General features: G+C 43.5%; 1 protein-coding gene across 3 annotated transcripts in view; it reads left to right on the top strand.

Moving 5' to 3' along the window:
• The window catches only part of DOK6 (docking protein 6), a 280,829-nt gene that overhangs the window by 99,098 nt on the left and 167,913 nt on the right, over positions 1–13,818 (top strand). For all 3 annotated transcript variants that reach the window (XR_007245411.1, XM_048507351.1, XM_048507353.1), the window contains exon 2: positions 7,363–7,470. Coding sequence is in view for 2 of the 3 variants with exons in the window: in XM_048507351.1 (XP_048363308.1) it covers positions 7,363–7,470 (108 nt within the window). In the remaining variant the exon portion in view is untranslated. The remainder of the gene's footprint in view (positions 1–7,362; positions 7,471–13,818) is intronic.

The following is a 13,818-nucleotide window of genomic DNA, read 5'->3' as shown; positions in this document are numbered from 1 at the left end:
TCCAGTTAATATGTTATGCAATGTCCAAACACCGGTTGTGAATAAGTAGACAAGCTTTTGCTGAGAGATTAAAGGTTTCCAAAGCCTTAAGCTATCAGTGAAATGTAGTCTTCTCAAGGCCATGACATCTTAGAGATCAGCCTAGCCAGAGGAAAGCTCTTCAAAGCCTTGCATTGTAGTGAGAAGTATGGCAGTACTGGAGATCATTATAGAGTGAGCATGGCAGGAATACTGATCATGAGGTGAGGAGAATGAGACCACAAGGATTGCAGCAAAATGTGTACTTTATCATATAAAATGACAATCAGGATCTGGTTGTGAAGTGACTGTATCTGGCCAGTTGACAATATGGTCTAAAATGTAATCTGTAGAGAACTGGGTAGAAAAATTGTGGCTGACTTGTTCCATCCACTTTCTCCTTCAGAATGAGTAATTGCTGTACTTCACAGGGCATGGCTGAGTGTGTGGGAATAATTTGTTTCTTTGTTCTGTTACTTAAGCTGTTTCTGTGATCAACTCCTACCTACCCCATTTCAGAACTTATCTCCTGTGTTTAAGATCCCACACATAGTAGTTCCTCAATCTCCTAATTCTTCCAAAGCATGATTCCACAACAGAATGTACTGTTTATATATTATCTTCACTTGAGGCCTCCACATACGCCTTATTTGTTTCCAGAGAAACCGGGAAAACATTTTGTAACAGGTTATTCTATTTTTGTACATAATCTGTACTAAGGGTATATCAAAATGCTGTGTTCTAGTGTTTAAAAAAAATCTCAACTAGAGCTTAAAGTTCCCTAATTATAATTAAAGCCCACCTTCATCTTCATTAAAAAGGTCTTCTGATTATTTCAAATGAAAACAATATTTTGATAACTTTCTTTCAAAAGGGACCCAATAAATAGATTACCAAAATCCCCTGGTTCACTCCATTTATTCTTTCAGTTTTGAACAGAACATGTAAAAGTGTTATTAGGCACATTTAAAGATGCTGGATCATAGGATATTGCACTTTTTACTTTAATTTTTCCAGAGAACATCTGACATATACCCCATCCTAGAATGAAACATCATTAATTATTTAATGGCATTTAACTCCTTCATGACATTAATAGTCCATCAGCATGGAATTAATTGTAATTTCTAGTGTCAACAATTTAATTATTTCTAGTCCTGATGGCCATGCGCAAACAAGAATAATGACGTCATTATGGTTCCTTTGTAGGTTCCTTGACTTTTTTCTCTATCAGATTTAATAGCAGCTTAGTAAGGGAAGGGGAAAGTAAATGGCATGAAAGCCCTGTCCATCACTCTTCCAAATACATTCTAAATTAACTATTGATGATCATTAATTTCTTACAGCCCAATCTATGGAAAGGGGTCAAATTGCAGAGGTGTAGCACCAATGCATACTCTGTGTTTTCTGCCCCCCCAACCCCCCTTTCACACTTACCTTAGTTCAGCCTGGAAAAGCGGCCTGGTGGGAACTACACTTCCCATGAGACCTTGGAAGTGTAGTTCCCACCAGGCCGTTTTCAGCCTGAAGGGAACAGGCCGCTTCTCCAGCCTGCACTGTTTCAGTGTGGGGGGGGGGTTGCCATGGGGAGATGATCTTCCACCCCCCAGGCGTGCACCTGATGCAATGCGCCCCCCACCTCATGGTAGCTCCGCCTCTATCAAATCGTATTATGAAGCCATTGTGGGAACCACCCTGCCAGCCTGACACACCAGGAGGGCGGGCCAACTAGAAGATAGATGGGAGCTGCACAGCTCAGTGGTGCCTTACCTGGAAATGCCTGTGCTTCTCTGGCCTAAATCTGGCCATTGGTGCATGTGGGGAAAGGCTAGGGTCGTTCCTGAGGGTGGAGCCACCTTTAGTCAGCTTTCACCAAGGGAACAGCCCCGCCATGGGCCTCAAATGTCTGGCACCCCAAAAGGTGGCATGACTAAATTTAGCCCTACAGAGGCCTTTCAGGGATTCTCAGTTCTATTTTGCCTTCCTGTAGTGCTTGTAAGCCCTCTGGAGCTGGTGCAGCAAAATGGCAGCAGAACCGTCCCCACCTGCCAGGGCCTCTGGATCGGGCTGCCCAAAATTTATATTTCCACTGTTGTTTCCCTCTTCTATCATAATTTTGCAGCTGCCATTTTGAATGGCAAAGGTCAAAAGGAATTTTCTAGTAAAGATGACCAATACAATATTTTCAAAATATAGCTGTAAAAGATATGTTGGTGTACAGACACGGATGTTTTCCTGATACTATTTCTATAATTTCAGGCCCTGTGAGTTCCTGTGATGTTTACCATGTTTGCAACCATAGACTGATTCAGAACTAGATGTCTGAAGGGAAATTCACAGATTTTTTTTTCACAGATTTCTGAGAGTTTCCATTTCTGAAATGCTTTCCTTGGGGCTATCTGTGTTGATTGTATGCCCATTTGAATCTCCTTACAGGAGAGAAAAAGGGGATATAAATCCAACTCTTCTATTTTAAAGAAGGGGGTTGTTTCCCTTCTTTTCACTAATGGGAATGTATCTCTTTGTTCCTTGTTCGTCTTGCCTATAGGAAAATACATTAAACATAGCTGTAATTTAATGCATATAATGGAATTATTCAGTGTTTCTTGGAGCAGCACAATTGCATTAATTTTCTATGACTCCAGAATGAAGCATTCAAATACATTCTGAATACATTCTTTTATCTGACCACAGCGAGTAACAGCTTACACTGAGAGCATGCCACACTGGGCAGATTGTGTGAAAATACACTTTGTTGGGCATTTCAAGTAATTTTTTGTACCTCCAAAGACAGCCTGTGTTCCTTTTATTTTGCCTCATTATTCATTTATATACATTTCAATGACAGTGACTGCATTCCAGAACAGAATTTTGCTTTATTCTCAATGAAGTCAGTGGGAATTAAGAGCTGGCCAGCTATGGAATGCCATTTGTTATCTGAAATGTCTATCAATTAATAATGAAGCAACTGAAGATAGTGCCTCAGCAAAGCTCTGGATTTGGCATATGTAATATGGATCCAACCATAAGATGCTACAAATCTTTCTGTGGGTGGCCACTTCTGAGCATTTAGTTGTCAGTATCACTTTGCCAAATAGATCATACCAATTTCTCCCCGGGATTACTGGCCTTCTTTTTAAAAAATGGCCCTGTGTTATACTGGGGAAAATTCTGATCCATGTTGCAAGCCCACTTAACAAATTGTTGCATGGGTACTGATACCATGGTAAACAATTCAAAATATCTTCCTCCAGGCAGCTGTGTTATATGCACTAGCTTCAACTAGTAAGAATATCTGACTAATTTTTTACGCTTTAATGAGACACGTTAATATGTAGATTTATTTCTCAGAAAAGCAAATAATGTCATAGTGCTGTTTTAAAAGTTCCGAAGTGAACAAGTGAACATTTGTGTTTTGCCACTTTGAAACTTATTTTGCTTTATTTAGTGATGCATTTAGATCAGTGTGCATCACATACATGCATGTATACATGTTTGTGTGTCTCTGTATGTGTGTGTGTGTATATATATATATGCAGCAACTAACAGCATACACAGCATACACACACACACACACACACACACACACAAAGGTTTTAAATGAATATGAAGATGAAGTGGTTGGTGAATGATTAATCTCTCAGAACTTGTTCTTGCACAGTGTGTATTTGAACAAATCTAAAACAATTCCCCGAAGAGTTGCCATGTGACTTCTTTGTCATTTTATACTCTGAAACAATGATCCCTGTGTTTTCCTGTCCTGTTCCATCTTATCATTTTTGCTATTTTTGCTGTATCTTGAACATTGCTGCTGGTGTGGTGGATAAAGCAGAAGCATCCCAGATGTCAGGGCGTGGGGACATATCCCAGATTCCAGGGGCGTGAGGACATTCTAGGCACAGGTTCTCACAGGTTCTCGAGAGTAGGTTACTAATTATTTGTGTGTGCCGAGAGGGGGTTACTAATTGGTGATTTTGCCATGTGATTTTTGCCTTAGTTACACCCCTCCTCTCAGCATTAGCGCGCAGAACTTGAAGCAGTCTAGCAGGAGGTGCACCAGCGTCCGTGGCAGCCTGCGCCTGCGTTCATTCGTTTCCTGCCTAAGGATCGGCGCAGCGGCTGTGTCCTTGCCAAAACCCCGCCCAGGAATGCCCCACCCCCAGAATGCCCGGCCATGCCCCCGTTGTGCCCCGCCCAGCCCCATTGGCACTTCACCACAGTTTGAATCCCACCACCACCTGTTACTAAAATTTTTGGATCCCACCACTGGTTCTAGGGCAGGGATTCCCAGTGGGGAAAAAAACAAAAAAGAAAGTTCCCAGTTAAATCTCGTATAAGGTGCTTTGAATTTGGGTCGTAGTACAATCCTATACAGAGTTACTCTACTCTAGATAAGAACATAAGAACAAGCCTGCTGGATCAGACCAGAGTCCATCTAGTCCAGCACTCTGCTACTCGCATGGCCCACCAGGTACCTTTGGGAGCTCACATGCAGGATGTGAAAGCAATGGCCTTCTGCTGCTGCTGCTCCTGAGCACCTGGTCTGCTAAGGCATTTGCAATCTGAGATCAAGGAGGATCTGGCATTGGCAGCCATAAATCCACTTCTCCTCCATAAATCTGTCCAAGCCACTTTTAAAGCTATCCAGGTTAGTGGCCATCACCACCCTCCTGTGGCAGCATATTCCAAAACAATCTCAATCACACGCTATGTGAAGAAGTGTTTCCCTTTATTAGTCCTAATTCCTTCCCCCCAGCATTTTCAATGAATGCCCCCTGGTTCTAGTATTGTGAGAAAGAGAGAAAAATTTCTTTCTGTCAACATTTTCTACCCCATGCATAATTTTATAGACTTCAATCATATCCCCCCTCAGACGTCTCTTCTCCAAACTAAAGAGTCCCAAACGCTGTAGCCTCTCCTCATAGGGAAGGTGCTCCAGTCCCTCAATCATCCTTGTTGCCCTTCTCTGCACTTTTTCTATCTCCTCAATATCCTTTTTGAGATGCGGCGACCAGAACTGGACATAGTACTCCAAGTGTAGCCGCACCCACTGCTTTATATAAGGGTAATGACAATCTTTGCAGTTTTATCTCCCAATTCCTTTCCTAATGATTCCAGCATAGAGCTTGCCTTTTTCACAGCTGCCATGCATTGAGTTGACATTCCCATGGAACTATCAACTAAGACGCCTAAATCCCTTTCCTGGTCTGTGAGTGATAGCACTGACCCCTGTAGCGTGTATGTGAAGTTTGGATTTTTTGCCCCTATGTGCATCACTTTACATTTTGCTACATTGAAATGCATTTGCCATTTCTGAGCCCACTCACCTAATTTCTCAAGCTCCGCTTGTAGCTCTTTGCAATCCTTTCTGGTTCTCACCACCCTACATAATTTGGTAACATCTGCAAACTCTGGCCACACCACGCTACCCACCCCTACTTCCAGGTCATTTATGAATAGGTTAAAGAGCACTGGTCCCAAAACAGATCCTTGGGGGACACCACTCCCGACATCTCTCCATTGTGAGAACTTCCCATTTACACCCACTCTTTGTTTCCTGTTTCTCAACCAGTTTTTAATCCATAGGAGGACTTCCCCTCTTATTCCCTTCATTGGCTGAGTTTTCCTCAACAGTCTCCTGTGAGGAACTTTGTCAAAAGCCTTTTGGAAATCCAAGTAGACAATGTCCACCGGGTTCACCCTTATCCATTACGCCTGTTTACACCCTCAAAGAACTCTAGTAAGTGTGTAAGACAGGATTTGCCTCTGCAAAAGCCATGCTGACTCTTTCTCAGCAGGTCTTGCTTTTCTACATGTTTTATAATTTTATCTTTAATGATAGATTCTACTAATTTACCAGGAACTGATGTCAAACTGACTGGCCTGTAATTTCTTGGGTCCCCCCTAGATCCTTTCTTAAAGATTGGTGTGACATTGGCCATCTTCCAGTCTTCAGGGATGGAGCCTGATTTCAGGGGCACTCGAGTTATTGGTTTGCCTGGTGCCTGTAGGCTACACCATTTTTTTGCTGGTGTAATTTTCAACCGTTGATAGGGGGAGGTGTTCATGGGCTGAAGTGGCTTAGGGTGCTGACTACCTCCTACCACACCCCACTGCTAGATGACTTCCACATTGGCACAGGAATGTGTACTGCTGGCCTGCTGACAGGTAGCTACTGTGGAGCTGTAATGGTGGTAGAGGCTGGCAGGGTGGCACCAGGGCACTGTGCCTACAGAATTCTGACTTATGCTGGTGTACCTCTTCACTTTTGCTCTCCATCCCCCCCTTGATTGCACTGTTTGGGATTTTAAATTACTTCGTTTATCATTAACCATTACATTGGGCTACTATTTGTACATATCCATAGATTATCAGCAAATATTGATCAACATCAATTTATGGTTGTGATACCTTTTCCAGAGTATGATATTTGACTAGATAAATTATTATTGAAAACTTCCTAGGTAGACAACTTCTTAAGTAGAATTTACACATTCCTGGAGGGGGATGGGTGGAAATGTGTCTTCAAAAAAGTGCTTTTTACCACATGTTCATTTTAAATTACACAGTCAATAAAGCCTGCATACTTTACAGCCTAGTGATTTGTGTGTGTGTGTGTGTGTGTGTGTGTGTATGGACTGATGGAGGTGGTACAGGATTGCATCAGTGCATTTGCCCCAACAGGTGTAAGGGCCTCTGCAATGTTTTAAATTGTTGTTTGTGTGTATATATTTCTTTAAATTGATAGGTAAGTTGTAGAAGGAAGGGGGGGTGAAAGGAGGATGAGAGAGCAAGACGATTGGTTGACAGTGGAGAGTGGCTGAGTAGAGTCTGTGTTGAACTGAATCAGAGGGAGTGTGCATATAACTTGGGAGAGAGACAGCAGTCTGTGCCAGAGACTGATGGGGTCAGTCTTAGCTAAAATGAATCAGAGTGTGCACAGAACTTGAGAGAAAGAAAATATTATGTGCTGAACAGAGAGATAGTATTCTGTCCTGGAGACAAAGTCAATCTGTGTTGTATTGAGAAAGAGGCTGTTTGTGCTAAATGTATAGTATCACATGAAATATAGAATTGCCAAAGAAATAAGTGGAAATCTTGAGAGAGTAATAGGAAAGAGCAGGAAAGAATAACATATAAATGTTTGGAGTGGATTTCATTTGCTGTTTGATGTCTAACAGGTCAGTCACAGCTGTAGGCTCTCAGGAATGTAAGGTGGCATGATTCTCCCCTCCCACACCCCCAAATCATTATGTCTTCTAAATCTGCCAGGCTGACTCAACAGGGATTACAATGTGTTGCTTAGACAACTAAAATGTAACAACTCATTTACTCTGCTTGCAGATTTTCAGAAGATGTTGGTTGGTTTTCAAGAAGGCTTCTAGTAAAGGACCAAGAAGGCTAGAAAAATTTCCTGATGAGAAGGCAGCATATTTCCGAAATTTTCACAAGGTAGGCAATCCTTTTCTATGTAGATTTGAAGTACATGCTGGTGGAGAAAAGATGTACTAATAGAATATTTTTATTTTACTTACTTGCAAAACTGGTGAACTTGCTTGCAAACCTAGTAACTTTTTCTGTTTCTATCAAACCTCCTCAGTTTTCCTAAAATAAATGTGTATAAAATGTCTGTTTGGTACCTCAGGTCTTCTAAAAGAGTGGCTGTGTAGGTGATCACAATGCTTCAGACTTTATAGACAGTTACTCTCCTACACAATTACTTCAATGGAACCTTTTCTTCCACAGTCTCATTACAGCAACAGTAATTGATTCAACTATTTGTGCAGCAATCCTGAGGTTAATGGGTTTATTGATGGTCATTAAGTTCTACAAAAAGAGCTCCTTTCTTACCTTTGAAGAGCCACAGCAAAACAATTTGGTGACTGAAAACTGAGCTGCACAAATTACCTTTTGCAGCTCTTTACGCAGCAGGTGGGCTTTTGCCTGTTTGAATATTCTCTAAATTAAAAGCTTACTGTAGAGACAAAGTTAGCATTTAGGGGGGAAATCTAGGCTTCAGTGTTCAATTTCTGTCATATAGAAGGACTTTTTAACATGCAATTATTTTCTGCCATCAGAAAGGATACATTCCAGGACATGCTTTCCTTATAGCCCAATCCAGATGAGGGGGAGGGTACTGCAACAGCCAGAGATGGTGTGGTGAAGGCAGCACTGTGCCACCTCCAAAGGGGCTTTGGGTGGTGCGGAAAGGAGGGAAATGTAAAAACCCTCTTGCTGCCTGAATCGCCCCATAGCCTAAACAGGCTTACACCACACTAAAGTTCGCCCCACCCTAGGAATGCCCCTGACCCACCCCTCCCTCTGCAAGTATTCACTTGGATACTGGCGTAACTCCCTGGCTGCACCCATTTCCAAGTTTGGCCACTGCATAGGTGAATAGTGCCCGCAAGCTGTCATTTTTGCTCATGTGTACCCTTTATGCTGGGGATGGGGGGGAACACATCGGCACAGACCTCTGACACTCCCTTGGGCCATATCAGCCTCCCCCTCTGGACTGGGTGTTAGCCATTTATTCTAAAGCAGAAAATATATTGTAAGACAAAAGTTTTTGGGAGGGAGGGAGGATTCATCCTCTAGGCCAGGATTTGGAACAGAGATTGCTTTGGTTGGCTTGGTTAATAACTTCTCAAGAAATAGGCAGGGAGAATGTGACCCTTCTAGTTCTGATGGAGTTCGGCCAGAATATCCTAACTAGTGCACACATTACAGTGGTTTGAGTACTATCTGGTGATTTGATCTCAGAATATAGTGTTGAAGGATTCCTCCTCTGGGTGCTGCAGGGTTTCATGTGCTATTTAGGATGCATATGAAGCCACTGGGAGAGGTCATCAGGAGTTATGGGCTGCAGTGTCACCAATAGACAGGTGATATCCAGCTTTTCTTTTCTACCTAATTTTGATTCTGTTGATGACCATAACTGGTGCTTAGAGTCAGTAATGGGTTGGATGAGGGTGAACATGCTGAAATTTAATCCGGGCAAGACAAAGGTTCTCTGGGTTAGTAGAAAGGCAAACTTGAGTCTTTACATCTCCTCTGTTTAGGATGGGGTTTTACTCTCTTTGAATCAAAGCCAGGTTTGTCACTGCGTGACATTTTGGTCACCATTAATAAAACAACAGGTGGCTCAGAGTGTTTTTGCCCATTTATGGTTGGGGTGTCAACTGTGTCTGTTCCTGGGTAAGTCAGATCTAGCCACAGTGATCCATACCTTAGTTACATCTAGATTAGACTATTGTGATGCAGTCTGCCTGGGGCTACTCTTGAAGTGTATTTAGAAATTGCAGCTGCTGTATAGTCCATAGGCAAAAAGAAGAAGCATGTCTTGCACTCATGTTTGTGTGCCGCTTTCTTCCTACATAGCCTGGCATGCCAGCCAGCCAGCCAGCCCCTAGGAGCTGTGGAGCTGCAGACTCTCTCTGCGGGTAATAAGGCAGGACTATGACAGAAGGAGAGGGAGTGCTCCATGGTGCTTTCTTGCCAGCCAGCTAGCAAGCCAGCACCTATCCAGATCTGGATGGTTTGGCAGGTGGGTGCTACACAGTCAACTTATCCTTACTTTCTGTCCCATGAGCCCATTGCTCAGGGGCAGGGGCAATGCTGTTGCAAATCAGTCAGAGGGTTCCTGACAGAGGCTTCCACTGACCCATGGTGGGTTGGGGGAATCCTGTTTTTAAGACAACAGTGTCTTTACTCATCCTGCCAACCCTTGGGGTGCCTAGCAGTGCTGTGCCAAAATAGGGAGCCCGTTCTCGGCATTGGCTAGTACATCCACAAGGACACAGTAAAATCTGTCTGGACTTGCACTCACCCATATCTGCCATGCAAAGTACCTGCCTCACACCCTTCTTAAAGGGATTGAAAGAACACAGTGCCTCTGCATTGGAAAGTTTTTCCATCTCCAGCTCTGGATTATTCATTCTGCGAAGAAAAAGGACTTGTTAATGTATTTGCCCCAAGTGTTCATGCCACTATTGTATTAACCCTCTCCGACTAATCTCTCTCCAACAACCTCTTTATCTACATAGCCATTGTTTTATAGCTGTGATTGACTCAGCTCTGAGCACTCCCAATTTAGTTTATCAGGTTAAGTACTCAAACCATTAGATTAATGACTCAACACTTAAAATTGATGGCTACCTCTTGTCTTTTCATGGAAAGGCAAGACTCACCTTCGTCCTTTGCATAACCCTGAGGGTCCCTTTTTCTCTATAGAAGCTCCCTCTCCCAGTAGCTAATATTCAATATCTTTGGACACCACTCTGTCTGTTGATATTGTTCCCAATGCATTTTCTTTCTTCTACCAGAGCTAGTGCTGGTCACTCAGTTCTGTTCATCGGACCTTTCCACTCCATGATCAAGTGACTATAACTCCTACTCTCCAAATTCCCTTCATCAATTCCAGAGCTATCCTCTCAAAACTGCTTATCCTAGGACTGTGTGTGTGTTCTGCTGCTTTGATTATTGTGTGGTTGTGTGCCCCTATTATCCCTAAATAAAATTTGTAAACTTTATTTTGCTCTTCTTCGGATTTTTTGCAAAAGCTGACCTTAGTATACATCTATATATATTAAAAGCTAACTGTCTATTTGTTGGTAACGGTCGAACTCGGAAACAGCTTGATGGATCACCCCCAAATTTTCACATGGCGTCCCTTCCCTTGGCAAGTAGGTAATGCGCCCTTTGCCGGGCTCAGGGAACACACCTGCGTCACGTGAAACTCCAAAAACGGGACTCGAACTCGGTGTGCATGCGCCAGCCCGTCTGTGTGACGTGAAGGAGATGTTGAACAAAGCCAAACAGCCCCCACTGGAGGAAGGCGTGAGCGACTGGCCGCTAGGAGGAACCGCAACGCCCGCTGTCAGGAGAAGCACAGGCCCAGCCGTTGGGCCCCAGTCCCGGCCCCAAGCTCGCTGGAGGCGGAGGCGGAGGCGGAGGCGGGGGTGGGGGGAAGAGAGAACTGAATGTTCCTGTGCCCCCCGGCCTGTTCCTCACGCCAGCCCATATGTGTGCATTACAACAAGCAGTGGACACGTCCAGGCGGCCGCCGCCAGAGGAACACACAAGCGCAGGGATGGCGGGAACAGGCGAGACAGCCGCCGTCGGGAAACGCACAGGGCCGGCCGATTGGACCCAGTCCTGGCCCAGAGTTGACTGCAGCCAAGGGAGGGGGGCTGAAAAACCTAACAGGTCATGTGCCCCCCGCCCTGTCCCTCTCGACGCCCATGCTCTCCTTGAGCGGCCGCCAGGAGGAAGTTGCCCTGTGGCCCCCCTTCTAATCTGAGCCATAGCAATGCATGGCCGGGCCCTGCTAGTAGGCAATAAAGATCTCCAGCTTGCTGACCTTTTGCTAAGCCAAGAGGGTTAGTGTCAAAAGAAAATTTTTTTTTGCCAGGAGGCTAGTAACATTCTTTTTCTGTTCTCATGAGCTCAGAGGGTTCAAAAAACAGGTATTGTTTAGCTGGGAATGAGCATACTATTCCTTCAAGATCATAGTGTTTGTTAAGAGGCATGGAATAATCTTCATTAATTCCAACCAGCTGGAGACTAATTGGAAAGGTTTCATTTCAGAATGGAGGGGTAGATTTGTTCATGTCCAGAACATTCTGATCAAAGTGTACTCATGTTAGTTGTTTATTATTATTATTATTATTATTATTATTATTATTATTATTATTATTATTATTATTATTATTATTATTATTATTATTATTATTATTATTATTATTATTATTATTAAAATTTATAAACTGCCCTCCCCCGAAGGGCTCAGGGCAGTGAACATGAAATAAAACATAAATCTTAAAACATAGTTTTAAAACACAATATAAAACAACTCCATGTACCCTCCGTAAAACAGGAACCATAAAACATCCGATGGCGTCATAAACCCTCCCCCCTTCATACCCACAGGAGGCCAGATGGAAAGGTAACAATGTACTTAACCAGGCTGGCCAAGTGCCTGGCAGAATAGGTCCGTCTTACAGGCCCTGCAAAAACTCTGCAGGTCTCTCAGGGCCCTGATCTCCCTCAGAAGCCTGTTCCACCAGGTAGGGGCCCTTGTAGAGACCAGCCTGATCACGTTTGGGCCAGGGGTCAGAAGAATGGAGGGGCCTAATGGGGCAAATAGGGTCTTGAGAATGATTCCAGGTAAACTAAAAAGGGGGAGTTTTCCAGGGGAAGGATTGTGTTTGGAGTAGGTTACGTAATTTGAAAATGTGGCGGTTCTTCTTGTGGCTAAGGGCATGTTGATTAGAAATCTTGATTAACAGTGTAGAGGCCAAACACTGGAATGGCTTCTCCTTGGGATAACTATTCTGATCCAGTTAGCATGACTGAAGCAGTATGATTGTTTTCCCTCTCCTGAATCTGTGGCTTCTGTTTGTTTGATGATTAGATATCTTGTTTGCTGGTGCTATAGCTGGTCACAGCACAAAAATGGGAAGTAGGAAATACGATACAAACCAAAATGGAGTCTAACTTGCAAGGTTGTGTCTGCTTTTTTTCATCGTTGAGACTAGTTTTATATGTCCCAATGAGTTTTGGACTCATGTTTTACCATTCCCAATATTCTCAATGGAATAATCTATTTGGAAACTAAGAGAAGTTTCAGCGGCAGTTTGTGGTGGCCTAGGGTTTGGAAGGAAAATAAACCTTAAACATTCAGTTGCACTTGGATGAGACCTAGGACACACATATTGTAACTTTTTAAAATCCAGATTTGGGTTTTTTTTATTTTGCATTAATGTCATCTCAAAGAGCAATTTACACTGAAATCCTAAACAGAGTAATGCCCTTTTAAGCCCTGTGTTGCACCAATATACTAATCTTGAGTTGGGGCATTTTCAAGGCTTAGGAATCATTTGATACATTGATTATAGGAAAGATCATGTGAGATAGATAAAAACAAAATATTTATTATGGTAGTGCTCTCAAGAGGAAATCCCATTTTTTTGTTACCGCAGCTTGCTCCAAAGGATAACACTTTCCAAGCCTCCCCAGGAAGGTATCCTCCCGCCATCTCGGCGAAGCTAGGGAACCCAAGCAAGACCCGACAAGGCTCGGATAAATAAAAGTGATTTATTGAGATGCTGACCTAAGTGTCAGCACCTCCCTTCCGCACAACAACTGCGCTGCCTAGCAGCCTTACAACACCTTAAGTACACTTTCTCCCGTCAGGAGCCCGGGAGAATCAAAGACAGCCCACCACCATTAGCTCCAAAACAAATCCAATCATTCATTTTGGTAAACATGCAGGAACCAATCAGTGTCCGATGGAGGCATCCCCTTCTCAAGTTTGGCAAGGCCAGAGCAGGAAATGGCGAGGCGATGTAAGCGTGTCCACTGTGACGGGGGACACACAAAGGTTTTCTTCAGGTGTCCGGGGTCAGGAAGCAAAGAGCTGATGGCGGTGGAGTCCCCCCTTATCTGCCTGCCTTTGACGAGATTGAGGTGCAGGGCAAAGGCGCAGGCTGAGGTTTCCCTTTGTCCGCGTGCATCAGGAGACTTTACACGTGAATGGGATAAGTCCGGGTGGGGCAGAGATGGCTCTCTGCCCTGGGCCAAGGAGGTTCCATACAAGCACAAATACAGGGAAACTTACAAATCCTATTTCTACCTAATACAAATCAGTTTCTACCTAAACAAATACAAGACAGAATAAATTTTCCAATCGTTTTTAGTTCAGACATATTCCAGGAGCGGGATTCTCTCCTGGCTCCGCTATCAATTTCATAATTTTTAGTTGTTTTCAGAGATAAATTTGAAATTCAACTCATTTGC

Source organism: Sphaerodactylus townsendi, linkage group LG09 (genome assembly GCF_021028975.2).
Source record: "Sphaerodactylus townsendi isolate TG3544 linkage group LG09, MPM_Stown_v2.3, whole genome shotgun sequence".
Lineage (NCBI taxonomy): Eukaryota > Metazoa > Chordata > Lepidosauria > Squamata > Sphaerodactylidae > Sphaerodactylus > Sphaerodactylus townsendi.
This window is presented reverse-complemented; position numbering and strand designations above follow the sequence as displayed.